The sequence below is a fragment of the Pseudorca crassidens genome, chromosome 9, assembly GCF_039906515.1.
Source record: "Pseudorca crassidens isolate mPseCra1 chromosome 9, mPseCra1.hap1, whole genome shotgun sequence".
NCBI classification, from domain to species: domain Eukaryota; kingdom Metazoa; phylum Chordata; class Mammalia; order Artiodactyla; family Delphinidae; genus Pseudorca; species Pseudorca crassidens.
In genome coordinates this window covers 45,712,104-45,735,009 of record NC_090304.1, presented here as the reverse complement: position 1 = coordinate 45,735,009, position 22,906 = coordinate 45,712,104, and the positions used below count along the sequence as shown (strand labels likewise).

Below are 22,906 nucleotides of genomic sequence, written 5' to 3'. Positions count from 1 at the left end.
AATAAAAGACAAGTTGCCATATAAAGTTAGAGACATAAAATAAAGGCTAATGCAGACTAGTGGCTCTCAGAGTCCTCTACTCTGGGAAAGTCTGGAGGAGGTGGTGAGATATGAGAAGAGTATCGAAAATGGACTGAAAAGGAGAAAGAGAGCACTTCAGACAAGGGAAGCAGTTACAAATACAGTCAGAGGCTGTGGCAAGCCGGCAAGCAAGTTTTCTGGAAGTAATCAATCTGGGTTATTAGTTGTGATGAAGATGCTAGAGAGAGCTACTAAAGGAATTTGGATAGAAAGCAAAGGGTACATAAACCAATGTTACTATTTAGAATGCTTCAGAGACTAATAAAGCATAGGCGCTAGAAAGGACCCTGGGGAGCACCTAATTCATCCACATAAAACATTATGTATCAATTACTTAGTTCAAGATCTAAAGGCTGGTATATGTTAGTATTAGATAATCAATGATCAATCATATTAGAGAATCAGAGATCAACAGTGATCAGAAAAAATTGTCCACCTCAGGGCAATCTCTCCTAGATCTTCACATGCTTTGTGTTATTATTAAGTAAAGCATTTGGTGCAGATCTCCATACTCAGAACTAAAACATATGCCTTTTCTTTCATTCTTACCTTACTTAACTATCTTTACAGAGAATAAAAGACCCTTCTCTGAACCAAGCATCTTTAAAACCTTGATTCCTAACTTCTCTATATAAAATAAGACCACCAGAAGCATAATATGATCACTATTACTATTCTTCACTACCTTGGGTGCCAGGAGTGTTTTTCTTTTATAGACTTCTAAGAACTTTTACATTTAACTTTTACATTTATTGGTTCCAATATAATGTTCTTCCAGAAACTGAAATGGGAGTAAGAGTCATTGTTCTATCCACCAGAATGGGCTGCTATGAACATAGTTAAATGATAAATGGAAAGATGCATTACAATAAGAAAATTCACAACTAGCAAAAAATAGGATCCTTATTGTGAGTTGCATCTGCCCTAACTTTTCCTTTATATGGCCAATTCCTTGAAGATAGAGACTAAATCTGTTTTAAATATACTTAGTATCTCCTAAGGGAGCTAGACAAATGCTGATTATTGATTAGTAAGAATGGCTTAGCTAAACGCAAAGAAGGTGCTAATTCTTACTTGAAATCTGCTATATTTTCCAAGGATTAGTACTTAAGAAAATACCCTTATTTGTGGTTCTATCTTTTACCGAGGAACTGAAATTGTATCTTCCCTACTTTATTTTCCAAGCTTTGATTAAAATAAAGATAACAGTTAAAAAAAAAAAAAGAATGGCTTAGCTAAACTATGGCTCTAAGACACTGATAGATTAAATGTAACTGCAGTCTGAAATAAACTATTTATACATTGAACTTAGATCTTTCTCTCTATAAAACTGATAAGTTCTATCTATACAATCACTGTCAATTTTTCAAAAAGATTTTAATCAAATATTTAAAATTCAGTTGTTCAAGGGAATTCCCTGGTAGTCCAGTGGTTAGGACTCCACGCTTCCACTGCCGGGGATACAGGTTCCATCCCTGGTCAGAGAACTAAGATCCCGCAAGCTGCACAGCGGGGCCAAAAAAAAAAAAAAAAAAAACTCAGTTGTTCAAGATTTTTATGTATTTCTGAGACATCCAATAATTATATTTTTTTCTAATTTTTCTAATCCACATTATAAACATCAAGATCTGATATGCATAATAATAAATATTTTTGATTTTGATTAACTGTTTAAAACACTACTTCTCTACTTTTATCTACTAGTCTAATTTTGTGTGTAAATAATGCATTCATTTGATAAGAACTATACCTCATCAAAAAGATCACAGGATCTATAGGGAGGACCTCTTTCTGAAACAAAACCTGCAAATGCCATTCCATTGAGAACTTTTGTGAGGAAATCATTCTCAATCAAACCACGCTGTCCCAAGAAAGCTGTCTGTAAAGAAAGAAAATGTGAAATGAATAAGTTATCACTTAGTAATGGATGAATGATCAAAACATAAATATAATAGAAAGATCAAAGCCTGAATAAATGTCTTCATGCATAAATGTGTTGTTAAAAAATACATTCCTCTCTAAAAGGGTTTTGATACCTGAAATACTACATGTATTGAAAAGAATAAAAATGAATCTGTCTGTAAAGCATGAGGGGAAATCAGAAATAACCTCAATTTTAAAAGAAAAATCAACTTAAAGTTACCATACTATAAAGGAAAATATGTCAGCTCCACAGTACTATTAAAGATTATCGTACACCTGACACTAACACAACACTGTAAATCAACTACGTTCCAATAAAAATATAGAAAAGAAGAAAAATATTATCACCTAACCACAAAAAGCAGAGATTTTAAATAATCACATTTGATAAATTAAGGTCAAAATACATGGCTAGAAAAAGATAACCAAGTTGTTTTATTAAATAGAGTCTACATTTTGGATACATACAATATGGTATTATATCTTACCTTGTGAAAATGTATTACTGGTTCTGTATGAATTCTTATGAGTTGTAAGCATGATCTATATCCTTGGAAAAGCTGTGCAAATAATCTAAGAAAAACTGCACGCACTTCTTTATCCTGAAAATATAAGAAGAAATATGTTAGATAATTAAATTGCTTAAAAAAACAAACGAAAAATCACAAAGTCGGAAAGTTGGAAAGAACCTGAGAGATTATTTAATAAATCTGTCTGTGTTTCCTACACAGAAGACTCATTTGTGGCAGCATTAAGTGATGGACATCTAGTCTGTCCCACTGTTGGAGAGTAGAGGCCATTAAATAGTTCTTTTAAAAGCTGAACCAAACAAAACTTGCCTCTAGTACATCCAATTTTCCTCTCAGAAAAAAACATAAATCACAGGGTCTCCCCTTTCACCATGTTAGAGAAGGGCATATTTCCCAAGTCATTTGATTTTTATATCCATCAAATGAATTACAGTCACAAATACAAAAGAAAACACTCAAGACCGTATCTTAAAGGCTTATGAAACTGTTCCAAAGTTTATCCAATTTATAAAAATCTATTCTTATATTAATAAGGTATAACAAAAATCTGTTTTGATAATTCAGATTTTTAAAAAATCATAGTTTTAGAACTCTAAGGAAACTTACAGATTTATTTAGTCAACCTCTTATTTAATTGACAAAGAAACAGTTAAAAATGCTTCATAATTTGTCAAAGGTGTGCAGCTCTATAATGTTCCTTACTGACCACAAAGCTCATCTCTAAGAAATGCAATGATCAAAATTAAAAAAGGGTCTCTGTTATATATTCACTCTTTTATGGCTTCCATTTGGAGCTACATTCATCCACTCACTCCTTAAACTTAATTCTCTCCTGTAACCAACAATCTCTGTTTCCATTTTTTGTAAGCTTCCCTTTTTTATCCTTGCCTGACCCTTTTGATTTGATGCTTGACACAGTTTTTCAGGCTCTAATCTATGTTCTGATTTTTTGTCCCATACTTACTCATGCCTCCTCAGAGCAACAGTCTTAGCTTACTCCCCCTCCCAGTCAGTGTACTGCCTGAGGCTTCTCCTTGAGCAGGTCACAAGGTCAGTCAGTGACAATTCTCCTAATTTCTAATTTGGCACACCTTTACTAGGCTGCCCATCTAACTCTCACTATACTCAGCTTCTTTGAAAAACATACAAAGAAAAGCAACTCTTTTTAAAAACATCAAATTTAAATATTAAACTTCTTACCAGCATTTTTGAGTGAGATAAAGCTGTTCGTGGAGGGGGAAAAGCATGATCTGCTACTTCCAAATCTGGGTGTAGAATCTAAAGCAAAGAAGCTTTGTTACATAAAAGATTGTAATATCAGTAAAATCTATTATTTGATCTACCTGGGGCATTAAGATGAAAAAGTGTCAGTACATGAATTACAATATATTCCCTCCATGAAATACAATGAGTTAGCTGAGGCAGCTCTGTATGTACTATGTGAAAAGCAAGAAAAAATATTTAATTAAAAAACACGTTCTAGGGACTTCCCTGGTGGTCCAGTGGTTAAGAATCCGCATGTAAATGCAGGGGACACAGGTTTGAGCCCTGGTCCGGGAAGATCCCACATGCTGCGGAGCAACTAAGCCCATGTGCCACAACTACTGAGCCTGCACTCTAGAGCCTGTGAGCCACAACTACTGAGCCTGTGCGCCACAACTACTGAAGGCTGCGCGCCTAGAGCCTGCGCTCCACAACAAGAGAAGCCACTGCAATGAGAAGCCCGCGCACCGCAACAAATAGTAGCCCCCGCTTGCTGCAACTAGAGAAAGCCAGCAGGCAGCAACGAAGACCCAATGCAGCCAAAAATAAATAAACAATTTTTAAAAACCCACGTTCTAGAAAAACACACATAGTGTGATTTCATTTATTTGAATATAAAACAAAATAAATCCTAAATCTATATATGTACATGCACTGATATATATATATAAATGAAAATGTAAAGTTCTGAAATACACACTAAACTGTAAAACAGTAGTCACTTCTGGAAACAGAATGGTCTAGGGCAGAGTTATTTGTCTATACAGTTGAAAATCTTAAGCATTTGTTCTTATGTTTCTTAGTGTAGTTAAAAATTAATTAGTTAATTAATTAAAATACTGAGGAGAAAGGAAATAAATTTATGAACCTCAAAGTCCAGAGGGGTAACAGTATAACATAATGTGACAAGTATTACAAATATATAAAATAGTAATATATGAATATAAAGTATAATTAATTCAACCTCGGGAAAGTTAAAAAAGAAGGTAACTAACATTTGTGTTAGGCTTTGAAGGAAAGCAGGTTGGGGAGCAGGTGGGAAAGAAAGGTCCATGCAGGACTTAAAAGAAAAAAATAACTTTGTATCATTATGTAGCAAATTTTTGTCTTTGCAGAATCATTTTCAAATACTCAGCGTTTCGTAACATACTTACAATAGACCAAAAGGCTCAAAACAACACTTACACACGACACCAAAATATCGATAATATTTACAATCCAATCACCAAATCATTACTACAGTATAATAACATCTTCATGTCTATAAATTATCCATGATTATTATACAGTTGGAGTACTGTGTAACCATTTGATTACAATTATTGACTGACCAAATGAAGCTCATATACTTGTGTGTCAAATCTCCCACACGGTCCATCTTTTTGGTCCAATTTTGCCAGTATACTATGCTCTCATGTACACTGTCGTACATAATCCACCAGTGCTTGAAAACTACATAAGTAGGCATACTCAGTTTTATCAGAAATGAATTTTACTCATTGATTAAACTTGGTGGCACAGGTGTTGTAGGTTAAGGTTTACCAGTGTGCAGCAGAACCTCTACCAAGAGCCACTGATTTAAGAACTAAAATCTTAATCTTTGTTAATTTTGGTACCTAATTCCTGCATAATTAAAAATATCATTAAGTAATCATACATAAGATTTTAAAACTTATTTAATTTTCTAGAAACATAAAACTTTTTTCAATCACTCAAATACTACCTTCTCAGCTTTTGCTATATCCATATACGACTGATGCAATTATTTACCTAATATTTTTCTTTAAAATGTCTTTAAATTATCTTATCTCTTTAAATCTAGTATTTTCTTAGATGATACCATCTGTGAAGTCACAGGTTTTGTATGCTATTTTTAATAAACATTATAATACATAATTATTAAAATAAAAAAAGTTGCCACATACCACCCCAAATCATCTCGATACTTCACTCTGGGAAACAGTCATTTGTCATCCTTTGTATAAAATATTCATCCTATTGATAAAGACTAGGAAACAGAGGCCTAGAGATGTAATGTGATTTGCTCAAAATATCAAGTGGCAGGATGTAGACTGGAATTTAGTTCTCCTAAGTCCTAAACTAGTTGCTTTTTACTCTATCACACCTTGTATCCCAGATTACAAATTATATTAGGAAAAGTCAGTCTTCTCTAAATGTTCCCATTCCACAGAATCCACTATAACAACATAAGGACTAACAATTCTGAGAATAAATCCCTCCTGGTAATCCTAGACTTCTGAGTTCCTAAGTTCCTGTTTAAGGGGAAAAAAAAAAAAGATCTTAAACAGCTCAGACTGGAATACTATTCAAGAAGAATATGAAGGTCTTAGTTCTAGTAATGACTTGAAAGGGAATGCAAAATTTCTAAGTTTCAAATTTCTGATGATGGATAAATGGGCACCTAAAATGTTGTCAGTAAAATAAAATACTGTACTTTTAAAAATAAACAAAGGTTGACAAAAGAATTAAATTTGTTTCAATGAGAAACACCCAAGTCACAATATTTCTTAAAACTTCACTGCACAGAATGCTGGACATTTAATCTATCACTAGGTTACATCTTTTTTGTAGTAACTTGGAAACACTGACCGGTTGCTATCACATTGTTTTGCAAGAAGCACACCTACCAAAGAGAAATGAGATGTCAATAAAGAAGGCGAAGGAAAAGGAACAGGTGCTAGCTTCTAATGAGGGATGTTAGGAGATTCAGGGATTTCGAGGCATAGTCTGGTCTTGTTTTCACAGGTGTGTTTCCAATACCTAGCACAGTATTCAGTATATAGTAACTACTAAATAAGTATGCTGAGTGAAAAACTGAATGTAGAACAAATATTCAGTTAGGATTCAAAGTATATTCTTTAGATAATATCTAATAAATAATCTTATTCTAACTACTATATGAGAATATATTCATGTTTTAAGAAGATATCTTTTTTAAGTAATTACACTGTCAATAAATGATATCCAATTATCTTAGTTTAGATTTAAATCCAGAGAAAATTACTATAAAAAATATATCATACCAAAGAAAGAGCTGCTTGAGTCTGATGTAGAAGTGGTTCCGGAAGGGAAGAGAGGTGAATACATTCAGGAATTTTAATAGTGCCTCCATCCAAATCAGCTATGATTACATCTAACTGAAGAAGACAAAAAAAAAATTAATCTGTAATTAATAAAATGTATGTCTAGATTGGCTTCCCAGCTATATATATATCTCCCAGCTTCCTCTGAAATTAGGTATGGTGTGTGACTAAGTTTCTGCCAATGGAACATGAAAAGTGATGTGCACACTCCCAGGTACTCAAAACAGAGGGGATGTAAGGCCCTCCTATGGTCTCTTTCCCCTTCCCATAGCTGAAACTATGAACTGGCAGTAACCCAACCCTGAACACTGAGAAGATGACAATGCCTGAGTGGATTCTAGTGGAGGAACAAGAAGCAAAGAAGTTTGGACCTTGAATGCGTTCATGGAGCAAACTGGTCTGACATAATGGAACACTTTTATCTACAAACTGCTGCATAAGCGCTAAATAAAATTCCATTTTGTTTTAGCCATTGTATTTTGCATGCTTTATTACAGGAATTAAGCCATATCCTAAATAACACAGTAATCATTATAAGAGTTAACAAGCAAAGCAATTAGTATACATCAAAATGGTACTGTTTAGGTAGTTAAGAAAGAAGCTGATTTTTAGCATTTTACAAGTCTGTTTTAAAATAACAGGTAGGGGCGCAGGGGGCCTGGGAGCCGCGGGGTCGGGGTGGCGGGGTGCGCGAGGGCGCCGGTGGCGGCGCTCGGCCTGCTGCGTTAAGCGCTGAGTGCGGGCGACATTGTGGTCAACAAGGTGACCCAGAGCGCCTTCCCATTCCCCGTAACCCTGTCGCTGTGCCACATCCTGGCGCTGTGCACGGGTCTCCAGCCTCTGCTCCATGCCTGGCGTGTGCCCCTGGCGCCACTTTTCTTGTGCCCTGGGCCCCAACCGCATCAGCAGCCCAGCTGCCTGTGGCCGCCACGTTTCTAACGGCGTTACATGCTGCCGCTTGCCTTCGGCAAGTACTTCGTGTCAGTGTCCGCGCACGTCAGCACCTGGAAGGTGCCCATGTTCTACGCGTACACTGTCAAGGCCACCATGCCCATCTCGGTGGTCCTCCTGTCCTGGATCATCATGGAGAAACAGCACCAAGGTGTACCTGTCACTCATCCCCATCATCAGTGGCGTCCTGCTGGCCACAGTCACCAAGTTGTCCTTCGACATGTGGGGGCTTGTCAGCGCCCTTGCTGCCACACTGTGCTTCTCGCTTCAGAATATTTTCTCCAAAAAGGTATTACGAGAGTCAAGGATCCACCATCTCCAGCTGCTGAGCAGCTTGGGCTGCCATGCTGTCTTTTACATGATCCCCACGTGGGTCCTTGGTGGACCTCTGAGCTTTCCTGGTCAGCAGCGACCTGACCTATGTGTCCCAGTGGCCTTGGATGCTTCTGCTCCTGGCTGTCAGCAGCTTCTGTAACTTTGCCCAGAACGTCATTGCCTTCAGCATCCTCAACTCCATCAGCCCTCTGAGCTACTCGGTTGCCAATGCCACCAAGAGAATCATGGTCATCACGGTGCCCCTGATCATGCTGCGAAACCCGGTCACCAGCACCAACGTCCTGGGCATGATGACAGCCATCCTGGGGGTCTTTCTGTGCAATAAGACCAAGTAAGATACGAATCAGCAAGCCCGGAAGCCCTCCCTGTCACGATGGGGGACCTGAGCAGTAAGGAGCATCATCGGAGCCCCCTAGAGAAGCCCCACAACAGCATCCTCTTCCCCCAGCACGGGGACTATCAGTACGGCCACAACAACATCTTGACAGATCACTTCTAGTACAGCCGGCAGAGCTACCCAAACTCATACATGTTGTACCATTATGACATGCAGAGTCTAGCAAGCAGGGCAGGATGTTCTGCCAGTCCTCCTCTCCACCCCCCAGAAGTACCAGAAACTTCTGACAACCAGTGAAAGTATAACCCAGCTGAGGGGGGGATTGGTTCCACTGCTTTAATTCCACTGCTCAGGTAGGCACAGGACTGGTGCAGGAGTGGAGCAGAGGAGTGCGAGGGTTATTGAAAACATCTCCAGCCACAAAGATGGACTCAGCTTTCTGGTCAGCCCCATGGCTGTGTGCAATTCTGGTAAACGTTCCCCAGTGCAAAATTACTGCGATTAGCATTGAATTCTTAGAACCTAATTCTCTGACCCATAAGTCAGACTTGGCATGTGCCCGGATCCAGAGGGAAGGATGGCCGCTGTCTCCTGGGCTCCTTCTTCCCTTGCCGGAGTAGGGCATCCCTCCTTTTGGAGCAGCAAGGAGGAGAGGACGCAGGGCTACGAGAAGGATCATGGGGAAATCATGTTCAGTGTTTCAAGCTCTATTTCTCTAATACTCATTTTGTGTTTTCTGATGAGCCTTCACCGCTTCTGTGCTGACTTAGTGGGATGTTTGGTGGGGAGATGTTGGTTTTATGAGGATCTTGCATTTTTCTAGGGCATATTTTGTAGTTGTCTGTGTTATGCCTCAGTCCCCCTTAGGGGATGCAGGATGCATGAGGACTGGCTTATGGTTGGAAAACCCTTTTGTTTTTAAGCATTTAAAAACAAGAAAAGTTGCTGGTGATGCCTATCTCAGCACATTTCTGCATTTAGTAGGAAGGAATGAAGTGTTTTGAAGCGCTCTTTTAGTGACCACAATCTCTGAAAGTGACATGAATCAAGAATGTCATCTCAATAGTTTGTGTCATAAATGAGAGCTCAGCACTCTGATTCCATTAGCTGTTCTTGTGGTGTTTACATGAGGATCTGAATCATGTCCCTGTGAAGGGGCAAGCACCAAGCTAGGACTTAGTTTGCCAAATCAGAGTCTGGTCAAGAAAAATATGTGGGTTTTGGTAGAATCACATCATTAGGAAGATTATGTGACCCCAGTGGGTAACCCATGTGCTGAGGTCCAGGTTGGGACACCTGGCATCACAAGAGACTGTGCCCTCGGAGGGGACCACTTGCTTGGCTGGTGGGGTCTTCGCTGATGGCTGCCTTCTTACTTCAGCCCTGTCCCCAGCCTCTTGAACAGGCACTTGGCTTGACCAGCAGATGGGATTTGGGGTCACCCTTTACCTTCTGGTATGTAAGACAGTTCTCTGTTCCAAGAGGAAGTACCTACTGTAGCTAAAGCTTGACTACCATTTGTTTTTGATAAATGGAATTTTGTATTTAGAGGTTACATCTTGTCAGCTTATGAATGGGCAGCTCCTGGAGAGGTCACAGGGTCCCCCCTTCTGGCCTGTGAGTTTAGTACCACTGGCCTCAGGAGTCCCTGTTTTTCACTGGCTTGCTTTTCAATTACTTTGGCCCCAAGTTCTAAGACAATTCTGTGTAAAACAGGAAGGGGCCGTCCTGAAGGGTGTTATTTATGAAAAGAACGTGCTGTGTGCCTTCACCAGAGGCAGTAGAGTCTGCAGTTGAACCACAATAAATGGGGATAATTTTGCACGGCAAAAAAATAAATAAAATAACATGTAAAAATGTAACAGAGAAACTAGCCAAAATTGTTGAAGTTATTATGTTGATAATAGGATTAAAATTAATTCTAATTTATTAAATAAAAAATTAAGAAATTTACTTTTGTCAGCACTTGGTTTGTCTAACTTCCAGAGACAGTTTTTATTCAGTGGGAAAAAATTACCTACAAACCAGATGAGTGTGTTTCTAATTAGTACTAATGAGGTTTTACTTAATGATTACTGATTTACACAGATTTTTATATGGTGATATCAAAGTTAAATAGGAACTAGATATCAATATATAAGGTTAGAAAGAATGATTAATATATGAATAAGGGTCCTGTTTATAACTGTAATGTAGAATGGTGTTTTGTCAGTTTACATAACACCTATGATTTGATTACAATTGTAATTATGTAAAACTACCTACAGAGCTTACCTCTTTGCTGGCATTTAAAACTAAAACAAAATTAGAATTACAACTTTTCAGGATTTGTGGATCACAGATGTCATATAGCCCAACCTTTCAGTGAAGCATTTTTCTTAAACTCCCTGAAAAGTGTCACGCAACCTGTTCCTTGCACTCTACTTACACTACCTGAGAGTACACTCTTCACATAAGGAAACCCAGTCTCATCATTGGGCAGCTCTATTTAGCTGAAAACTCTTATACTGAGGAGAAATTTGTTTCCATATCCACTATACCCACTGATTCTATTTCAGTCTCTAACCCTTTTTTCTATGACAGCTACTTAAATATTTATCTTTAGCTATCAAATAACATTAGGTTATTACCTGAGAAAATTTCCTTAGGGCCTCACAAAATAGTTTCCAAACTCTTGACATCCTAGAGGTCCTTCTCTGAAGCCCATTATTTTGTTACAGTCCCTCTTAAAGTGCAGTACAGAGAAATAAACCTGTTATTTCAGAACTGGCTGAATACAGAGCATTACTTTCTCTCTCTGGTATTTTATTCATATGGCATTGAGAACAGAATAATATGGTGGAGCTCATACTGAACTTGTATTCCACTAAAACTCTTCACTCTTTTGCAAATGCTTTTTGTATTTTAGTTATCGGCCAATCAGCATTAACACAGGCCTCATTTTGAAATACGAATAAATTAAAGCACTCATAACAAAAGTATAAATTAATGGATAATTTTATCTTCCTTTCTCATATATAGGATGAAGATTACAGAAAGATAAACTTAACATGCCAAAAGAGGGGAATTTTAAAACATTAATGAATTCATTTTATAAGTCTCCTGTACTTGCTATAAGGAAAAATTAATGTATTTAGATTTTTGAATGATGCTTTTCTTCCAGCCAATCTTTTCTACTGGTAATGCAACAGATTCGAAAATAGTAATTAGTTGAAATGTTACAGGACTCAAAAAAATATGATAAACCTCTGACCGCAATAACCGGCAATTTAAAGATGAATACTGGAGACCCTCAAGATGGTGGAGGAGAAAGATGTGGAGATCATGTTCCTCCCCACAAATACATCAGAAATACCTGTGGAACAGCTCCTACAGAACAACTGCTAAACGCTGGCAGAAGACCTCAGACTTCTCAAAAGACATAAATATTTTTTTCCTTTTTCTCTTTTTGTGAGTGTGTATGTGTATGAGTCTTTGTGAGATTTTGTCTGTAGAGCTTTGCTTTTACCATTTGGCCTATGGTTCTGTCTCTCCGTATTTTCTTTTTTTTTGCATAGTTTTTAGCACTTGCTATCATTGGTGGATTTGTTTTTTGGTTTGGTTCTCTTCTTTCTTCCCTTCTTTTTTTTTCTTCTTTTTATTACTTATTAATGTTTTTAAATATTTTTTTATTTTAATAACCTTTATTTTATTTCATTTTATTATTATTTTTCTTTCTTTCTTTTTTTCTCCCTTTCCTTCTGAGCCACGTGGCCGACGGGGTCTTGGTGCTCCAGCCGGGTGTCAGGCCGCTGACTCTGATGAGGGAGAGCCGAATTCAGGACATTGGTCCACCAGAGACCTCCCGGCTCCACGTAATATAAATGGTGAAAGCTCTCCCAGAGATCTCCATCTCAATGCTAAGACCCAGCTCCACTCAACAACCAGTAAGCTACAGTGCTGGACCCCCTATGCCAAGCAACTAGCAAGACAGGAACACAACCCCACCCATTAGCAGAGAGGCTGCCTAAAATCATAATAAGGTCACAAACACCCCAAAACACACCAGCAGATGTGGTCCTGCCCACCAGAAAGACAAGATCTGGCCTCATCCACCAGAACACAGGCACCAGTCCCCTCCATCATGAAGCCTACACACCCACTGAAAGAACCTTAGCCACTGGCGGCAGACACCAAAAACAACGGGAACTACAAACCTGCAGCCTGCAAAAAGGAGACCCCAAACACAGTAAGATAAGCAAAATGAGAAGACGGAAAAACACACAGCAGATGAAGGAGCAAGGTAAAAACCCACCAGACCAAACAAATGAAGAGGAAATAGGCAGTCTACCTGAAAAAGAATTCAGAGTAATGATAGTAAAGATAATCCAAAATCTTGGAAATAGAACGGAGAAAATACAAGAAGCGTTTAACAAGGACCTAAAGGAACTAAAGAGCAAAAATGATGAACAACACAATAAATGAAATCAAAAATTCTCTAGAAGGAATCAATAACAGAATAACTGAGGCAGAAGAATGGATAAGTGACCTGGAAGATAAAACAGTGGAAATGACTACCACAGAGCAGAATAAAGAAAAAAGAACAAAAAGAATTGAGGACAGCCTCAGAGACCTCTGGGACAACATTAAATGCACCAACGTTCGAATTACAGGGGTGCCAGAAGAATCAAGTCCAGGAAGCATAGAGAATGCTATACAGGATAAATCCAAGGAGAAACACGCCAAGACACATATTAATCAAACTATCAAAAGTTAGATGTAAAGAAAAAATATTAAAAGCAGCAATGGAAAAACAACAAATAACATACAAGGGAATCCCCATAAGGTTTAACAGCTGATCTTTCAGGAGAAACTCTGCAAGCCAGAAGGGAGTGGCAGGACATATTTAAAGTGATGAAAGGGAAAAACCTACAACCAAGATTACTCTACCCAGCAAGGATCTCATTCAGATTTGACAGAGAAATTCAAACCTTTACAGACAAGCAAAAGCTAAGAGAATTCAGCACCACCAAACCAGCTTTACACCAAATGCTAAAGGAACTTCTCTAGGCAGGGAACACAAGAGAAAGAAAAGACCTACAATAACAAACCCAAAACAATTAAGAAAATGGTAATAGGAACATACATATCGATAATTACCTTAAATGTGAATGGATTAAAAGCTCCAACCAAGAGACACAGATTGGCTGAATGGATACAAAAACAAGACCCATATATATGCTGTCTACAAGAGACCCATTTCAGACCTAGGGACACATACAGACTGAAAGTGAGGGGATGGAAAAAGATATTCCATGCAAATGGAAATCAAAAGAAAGCTGGAATAGCAATTCTCATATCAGACAAAATAGACTTTAAAATAAAGACTATTACAAGAGGCAGAGAAGGACACTACATAATGATCAAGGGATCAAACTAAGAAGAAGATACTACAATTGTAAATATTTATGCACCCAAAATAGGAGCACCTCAATACATAAGGCAAATGTTAACAGCCATAAAAGGGGAAATTGACAGTAACACAATTATAGTAAGGGACTTTAACACCCCACTTTCACCAAAGGACAGATTATCCAAAATGAAAATAAATAAAGAAACACAAGCTTTAAATGATACATTAAACAAGATGGACTTAAATGATATTTATAGGACATTCCATCCAGAAACAACAGAATACACTTTCTTCTCAAGTGCTCACGGAACATTCTCCAGGATAGATCATATATTGGGTCACAAATCAAACCTTGGTAAATTTAAGAAAACTGAAATCGTATCAAATATCATTTCTGACAACAACGCTATGAGACAAGATATCAATTACAGGAAAAAAACTGTAAAAAAACCATACACATGGAGGCTAAACAATACACTACTAAATAACCAAGAGATCACTGAAGAAATCAAAGAGGAAATCAAAAAATATCTAGAAACAAATGACAATGAAAACACGACGACCGAAAACCTATGTGATGAAGCAAAAGCAGATCTAAGAAGGGAGTTTATAGCAATACAGTCCTACCTCAAGAAACAAGAAAAATTTCAAATAAACAACCTAACTTTACACCTAAAGCAATTACAGAAAGAAGAACAAACAAAACCCAAAGTTAGCAGAAGGAAAGAAATCATACAGCTCAGATCAGAAATAAATGAAAAAGAAGTGAAGAAAACAAGAGCAAAGATCAATATAACTAAAAGCTGTTTCTTTGAGAAGATAAACAAAATTGATAAACCACTAGCCAGACTCATCAAGAAAAAAGGAAGACTCAAATCAACAGAACTAGAAATGAAAAAGGAGAAGTAACAACTGACACTGCAGAAATACAGAGGATCATGAGAGATTACTATAAGCAATTATATGCCAATAAAATGGACAACCTGGAAGAAATGGACAAATTCTTAGAAATGCACAATCTTTCGAAGCTCAACCAGGAAGAAATAGAAAACATAAACAGACCAATCACAAGCACTGAAATTGAGACTGTGATTAAAAATTTTCCAACAAACAGAAGCCCAGGACCAGATGGCTTCACAGGCGAATTCTATCAAACATTTAGAGAAGAGTTAACACCTATCCTTCTCAAACTCTTCCAAAATATAGCAGAGGCAGGAACACTCCCAAACTCATTCTATAGGGCCACCGTCACCCTGATACCACAACCAGACAAAGATGTCACAAAGAAAGAAAACGACAGGCCAATATCACTGATGAACATAGATGGAAAAATCCTCAACAAAATACTAGCAAACAGAATCCAAAAGCACGTTAAAAGGATCATACACGATCATCAAGTGGGGTTTATCCCAGGAATGCAAGGATTCTTCAATATACGCAAATCAATCAATGTGATAAACCAAATTAACAAATTGAAGGAGAAAAACCATATGATCATCTCAATAGATGCAGAAAAAGCTTCTGACAAAATTCAACACTCATTTTATGATAAAATCCCACCAGAAAGTAGGCACAGAGGGAACTTACCTCAACATAATAAAGGCCATATATGACAAATCCACAGCCAACATCATTCTCAATGGTGAAAAACTGAAACCACTTCCTCTAAGATGAGGAACAAAACAAGGTTGTCCACTCTCACCACTACTATTCAACGTAGTTTTGGAAGTTTTAGCCACAGCAATCAGAGAAGTAAAAGAAATAAAAGGAATCCAAATCGGAAAAGAAAAAGTAAAGCTCTCACTGTTTGCAGATGACATGATACTATACATAGAGAATCCTAAAGAAGCCACCAGAAAACTACTAGAGCTAATCAATGAATTTGGTACAGTAGCAGGATACAAAATTAATGCACAGAAATCTCTGGCATTCCTATACACTAATGATGAAAAATCTGAAAGAGAAATTAAGGAAACACTCCCATTTACCATTGCAACAAAAAGAATAAAATACCTAGGAATAAACCTACCTAAGGAGACAAAAGACCTGTATGCAGAAAACTATAAGACACTGATGAAAGAAATTAAGATGATAGCAACAGATGGAGAGATATATCATGTTCTTGGATTGGAAGCATCAACATTGTGAAAATGACTATACTACCCAAAGCAATCTACAGATTCAATGCAATCCCTGTCTAACAACCAATGGCATTTTTCACAGAGCTAGAATAAAAAATTTCACAATTTGTATACAAACACAAAAGACCCCAAATACCCAAAGCAATCTTGAGGAAGAAAAACAGAGCTGGAGGAATCAGACTCCCTGACTTCAGACTACACTACAAAGCTACAGTAATCAAGATAGTATGGTGCTGGCACAAAACCAGAAATATAGATCAATGGAACAGGATAGAAAGCCCAGAGATAAACCCAGGCACATATGGTCACTTTATCTTTGATAAAGGAGGCAAGATATACAATGCAGAAAAGACAGCCTCTTCAATAAGTGGTGCTGGGAAAACTGGACAGGTACATGTAAAAGTATGAGATAAGAACACTCCCTAATACCATACACAAAAATAAACTCAAAATGGATTAAAGACCTAAACGTAAGACCAGACACTATCAAACTCTTAGAGGAAACTATAAGGAGAACACTCTATGACATAAATCACAGCAAGATCCTTTTTGACACACCTCCTAGAGAAATGGAAATAAAAACAAATGGGACCTAATGAAACTTAAAAGCTTTTGCACAGCAAAGGAAACCATAAACAAGACGAAAAGACAACCCTCAGAATGGGAGAAAATATTTGCAAATGAAGCAACTGACAAAGGATTAATCTCCAAAATTTACAAGCAGCTCAATATCAAAAAAACAAGCAACCCAATCCGAAACTGGGCAGAAGACGTAAACAGACATTTCCCCAAAGAAAATATACAGATTGCCAACAAACACATGAAAGAATGCTCAACATCACTAATCATTAGAGAAATGCAAATCAAAACTACAATGAGGTATGACCTCACACTGGTCAGAATGGCCATCATCAAAAAATCTACAAACAGTATATTGTGGAGAGGGTGTGAAGAAAAGGGAACCCTCTTGCACTGCTGGTGGGAATGCAAATTGATACAGCCACTATGGAGAACAGTATGGAGGTTCCTTATAAAACTAAAAACAGAACTACCATATGACCCAGCAATCCCACTCCTGGGCATATACTCTGAGAAAACCATAATTCAAAAAGAGTCATGTACCACAGTGTTCATTGCAGCTCTATTTAAAATAGCCAGGACATGGAAGCAACCTAAGTGTCCAATGATAGATGAATGCATAAAGCAGATGTGGCACATATATACAATGGAATACTACTCAGCCATAAAAAGAAACGAAATTGAGTTATTGGTAGTGAGGTGAATGGGTCTAGAGTCTGTCATACAGAATGAAGTAAGTCAGAAAGAGAAAAACAAATGCCGTATGCTAACACATATATATGGAATCTAAAAAATAAATAAATAAATAATGGTTCTGAAGAACCTAGGGCCAGGACAGAAATAAAGATGCAGACGTAGAGAATGGTTGTGAGGACGTGGGGAGGGGGAAGCGTAAGCTGGGACAAAGTGAGAGAATATGGGCATATATATACTACCAAACGTAAAATACACAGCTAGTTGGAAGCAGCTGCATAGCACAGGGAGATCACCTCGGTGCTTTTTGACAACCTAGAGGGGTGGGATAGGGAGGGTGGGAGGGAGACGCAAGAGGGAGGAGACATGGGGATATATGTATATGTATAGCTGATTCACTTTGCTATAAAGCAGAAACTAACACACCACTGTGTTAGTATAATGCAATTATACTCCAATAAAGATGTTAAAAAATAAAATAAAATAAAAATAAAGATGAATACTTACAAGCTCATGAACATCAGTTTTAAAGACAGAATGTACTCCAATAATGAAAGGCGTTGGGGAACTCAGAACTTCCAGTAGCTGAGCCGGGAGAATAGGAATATAAGGATAACTGGAAATAATAAAAACATACATGAGATATATTTGTTCTTCGGTAATATAACATACCTTTCTTTCATTTTTATGCTGTGTGAATTTTAGATTACCTATGTTTAGAAATTATCAATAATATTCGCCGGGTTGTTAATATTAAATTCTTGGGGAAAAAATGTTTTAAAAAATCTTCATGTGAAAGATATGATCCAATATAACAAGATATAAAGTAAACAAGGGCAGCTTCCTTATCCCTTACCCCTAGGCAAGCAGTCTCTTTAGGTTGTTCAAACTTGCTTGAAATAATTTTTCCGTACACAGCAATCTGACATCAGGTGGTAATACTGACTCCCTGATCGGTCCGCTCCCTCAATATTGGTGATGGTTTATTTGTCTATATAAAACAATCATTCAAATTCCATTTTCTATACTTGATTTTTGTATTTAATAAGAATGGCAAGGTACAAAAGCAAAGGTTTAGAATGCTCTATTATCCAGGAGTTAAGAAAAGCTCATAGGTTAAAAAAATTTTTTAATAAAATCTGTAGACTGTCTAAATTTTTTCTAGTTTGTATAAACTTAAGTTTCCTAGATATTGTGATTATCAAATTGATAAAAAAGAGTATTAAAATAAAATATTCTACTTACAGCACTCTAAGTCATCACTTGTTTAGGTTGTTTTATTTTTTACTTTTTATTATGAAAAATTAACTTCCCTCTCCCCCCCGAAAATAGAGAAAAAAGGAAAATAAAGCCCCATGTATCTAATTCAGTTTTGACAATCACCAATGCATGGCCACATACATATTTCTACCCATTTTTGTTCTCTTCCCTACCATATTGTTTGGAGCAAATCCCAGACATATCATTTATACATACTTTAGTATATATCTGAAAAAGATAAGGGCTCTTTAAAAAATAAAACCATAATACACTATAACCCCTCAAATTAATAATAATTCCTTAACAGTAAATAGTCAGACAGTACTATCTTAAGATTTTTACCTCCTACTATATTCAAAGGGAATTAAATGTTGCTGACAATACTATTCAAATTAATTATTTTTTCATGAAATAAATCACCACTCAATAATAGACAACTTGGAAAAGTTCCAAATTCCAGGCTAATTCCTATCAGAATCATGACTCCTACAACAATGTAACTTTGTAACATATGCCCTTGTCATTCAAAACTGTCGTGCTATGATGTTTTGACTGATCATCGATAAGTAATGCATGATTTGGGAATAAATAAAGATACCAAATAAAAACTCTCACCTATATTTAAGAGGAAACATTAATGATTCCAGGGCTCTACAAGCATCACTAAGTCTCTGGAAACTTGCAGAATGGAAGAGAACCTTATTTTCTGTGAGGACTGCACAGAAGAGGCTGAGGACATTCTGAATTCCTGAAAACACAAAGAGCAAATGATTACCAAATGCATTTAATTTTACATGTGCTGCCAACGAAGACTTAGAATGACATGGAATGAAAAAGCCAATATTTTAAAAATCTCTGAAGAAAAATATTTGGTTAAACTATAAATTCCATAGAGCCTAAGGGTATTTCTTTCCCAAACTTTCAGTTTTGTTTGTCTAATCAGTGTAACACTCATTGAATACATTAGTTGTTTGGAAATACACTATTACCTTCTTTTCAACTTAATCTCCAAGGTCTGTACTTAAATTTCTGTTTTAGATCCTTGGCATTGTTCTAATAACATTTTTCCCTTTTAAAGTCCATTTGTCTGATGTTAACATAACCATACCAGTTTTGTTATTGAAATTTTCCTGGTATATCTTTTTTCCACCTTTTTACATCAACCTTTCTCTACTCCTTGGAAATAGCACATTGCTGACAACTTTAAAAATCCCCACTAAAATCAACAAGAAGAAAGCAACGTAAGAGAATAATATGAATTTACAATTTACAAAAGAGGAAATCAAAATGATAAACATGAAAAGAAGCTCCAAAACTTCTAATAATCAGAAAAATTCAACCTAATAAATTCATGAGGTATGATATTAAACCTACTACAATATCCAAAATCAAAGCCTGACAATTCTAAGTTTTTATGAGGATGGCAGGGAAAGGAACTATCATACATACTGCTGTGAGGAATATAAAGAAACTTAAGATGCATATACCCTACCATCTAGTTATTACAGTAATTTTAGTAATTCCATTATTAGTTATTTATCACAGAAACTCTCTCACATGTACCCAAGAAGATAAGGTACAAAAAGGTATGTTGTAGAAGTATTTAAACAATGAAAAAAGTGGGCACATCCTAAATGTAAGAATGAAGAATAAATTATAGTAAAATCATACTATAAATTAAACTTCCTCTGACTGAAGATGGCAAATGTTGACTGAAACAAAAAACTAAAGTTTTATTATTCAAAATTTATAAAATGAAAAGCAATTATACTCCAATAAAGATTTTTTTTAAAAAACACCAAATTTATAAAATGAAATAATTATTAAAGAAATTTAAATACAATTTTCAAGTGATACGGCTTTTGGGGGTAGGTCTGTAACATTTATACTTGTGAATTTAAGATAGATTAAAACATCACTAAGACTTTTGGGATACCTTTACAGCAGTGAAAATACGAGAGCTAGTGCTACATATATCAACATGAATAACTCTCCCAAATATAATATCGAGTGAGGAAAGTAAGGTAAAAAGTGATGCTATAGAATGACAGCATTTATATATTGTTTAAAACCATACAAAATGCTACTATATATTGTTCCGGTATATACAAACATACAGTCAAAATATAAAGATATATCTGGGCCTAAAAAATACCAAATTTGGGATAGTATATAACTCTGGGATGAGAAGGCATACGCAGGAAGTTTCAACGATATCTATGATGCTACAGTTGTTAAACTGGATCATAGATACATTAAACATTTTTTTTGCGGGGGGGGGGGAATAATTTAAAGCTTACAGAAAAGTTGTAAGAATAGTGCACAGAGCACCCATCTACCCTTCACAATGATTCACCTAATGTTAAAATTTTGCTCCATTTGCTTTAACATTTGTACTTATGTACTAGCATGCCCTGACTCTTTCTACAAACACACACACATTTTTCTGAGCCATGTGAATGTACACATCACGACATTTACCCCTAAATACTTCAGTGTGTTTTTTGTAAGAATAATGTCTTCCTAACCACAGTATGGTTATCATCCTCAGTAAATTAAACATGTTGCAATACTTGAAGTCTAATCTTACATTTGTATTCCAATTTTGTCCACTGACTCAATGTTATTCTTTGGAGCTTTTCCCCTACCATCAGCATTCATTCTAAGCTCAATATTCCATTTAGCTGTCATGTTTCTTTATTCTCATTCAATATGGAGCATTTCCACAACCTTAAATTTTTCTTTTACTGAGATAAAATTCACATATCATAAAATTAACCATTTCAAAGAGAACGATTTATTCATTTGCTCACTAAACTATCTTGCATCCTAGGAGTAAATCCTACTCAATCATGGTCTATGATCCTTTAACATGTTGTTGAATTTGGTTTGCCAATATTTTGTTGAGGATTTTTTCATCTAAGTTCATCAGGGATGTTGGCTTCTAGTTTCCTTTTCTTGTAGTGTCCAAGTCTGGCTTTGGTATCAGGGTGGTAATGCTGGCCTTTTAAAATGAGTTTGGAAGTGTTCCCACTTCCATTTTTTAGAAGAGTTTTTAATGGACAGGTATTAATTCTTCTTTAAATTTTTGGTTGGATTCACCAGTGAAGCCATGTGGTCCTGGACTTTTCTTTTGGGAATGTTTTTGATTACTGATTCAATCTCCTTAGTAATTGTTCTGTTCAGATTTTCTATTTATTATTTCGTTTTGGTAGGTTGTATGTTTCTAGGAATTTATTCATTCTTCTAGTTTACCTAACTGTTGGTATTTTCACAGTACTCACTTATGATCCCTAGTGTTTCTGTGGTACCAGTTGTCATGTCCCCTCTTTCATACCTGATTTTACTTATTTGAGTATTTTCTCTTTTTTTTCTAAGTCTAGCTAAAGGTTTGTCAATTCTACTTATCTTTTTTAAGAAACAGCTGTTAGTTTCATTGATCTTTTCTACTGTCTTTTTTTTTTTTTTTGCGCTACGCGGGCCTCTCACTGCTGTGGCCTCTCCCATCGCGGAGCACAGGCTCCGGACGCGCAGGCTCAGCGGCCATGGCTCACAGGTCCAGCCGCTCTGCGGCATGTGGGATCTTCCCGGACCAGGGCACGAACCCGTGTCCCCTGCATTGGCAGGCGGACCCTCAACCACTGCGCCACCAGGGAAGCCCTCTACTGTCTTTTTATTCTCTATTTCATTTATTTTTTGCTCTGATCTTTGTTATCTCCTTCCTTCTACTGACGTCAGGCTTCATTTGTTCTTTTTCTAATTCCCTGGAATGTAAAGTTAGGAGATTTGAGATCTTTCTTTTTTCTTAATGTAGATATTTATCACCGTAAACTTCCCTCTTAGATCTGTGTTTGCTGCATCCCGTAAGTTTTGGTGTTTGCTTTTCCATTTTCGTTTGTCTCATGATATTTTTGATGTTTTCATTGACCCACTGGTTGTTCAGGAGCATGTTGTTTCATCTCTATACATTTGTGAATTTACAAGTTTTCTTCTTGACACTGATTTCTAGTTTCACACCATCCTGGTTGAAAAACACACTTGATATGATTTTAATCTTCATAAATTTATTAAGACTTGTTTTGTAGCCTAATATATAATTCATCCTGGAGAATGTTCAATGTGTGCTTGAGAAGAATGTGTATGTATATTTTGTTGCTGTTGGATGGAAGGTTTTGTATATGTCTGTTAGGTCCATCTGCTATAACATGTTGTTTAAGTCCTTACTATTTGCCTTACTGATTTTCTGTTTGGATGATTTATCCATTGTTGAATGTGGGGTACTGAAGTCTTCTACTATTATTGTATTGCTGTCAACT

At 36.6% G+C, this 22,906-nt stretch overlaps 1 protein-coding gene and 1 pseudogene across 3 annotated transcripts in view; one reads left to right on the top strand and one right to left on the bottom strand.

Moving 5' to 3' along the window:
- Positions 1-22,906, bottom strand: part of SBF2 (SET binding factor 2) — a 459,339-nt gene that overhangs the window by 192,040 nt on the left and 244,393 nt on the right. For all 3 annotated transcript variants that reach the window (XM_067749929.1, XM_067749930.1, XM_067749931.1), the window contains exons 7-12: positions 19,206-19,338; positions 17,838-17,946; positions 6,842-6,955; positions 3,735-3,812; positions 2,493-2,606; positions 1,832-1,960 (exon numbers count right to left, since the gene is read on the bottom strand). In XM_067749929.1, the coding sequence (XP_067606030.1) occupies positions 1,832-1,960; positions 2,493-2,606; positions 3,735-3,812; positions 6,842-6,955; positions 17,838-17,946; positions 19,206-19,338 (677 nt within the window). The remainder of the gene's footprint in view (positions 1-1,831; positions 1,961-2,492; positions 2,607-3,734; positions 3,813-6,841; positions 6,956-17,837; positions 17,947-19,205; positions 19,339-22,906) is intronic.
- On the top strand, positions 7,090-8,822 carry LOC137230479 (solute carrier family 35 member E1 pseudogene; annotated as a pseudogene).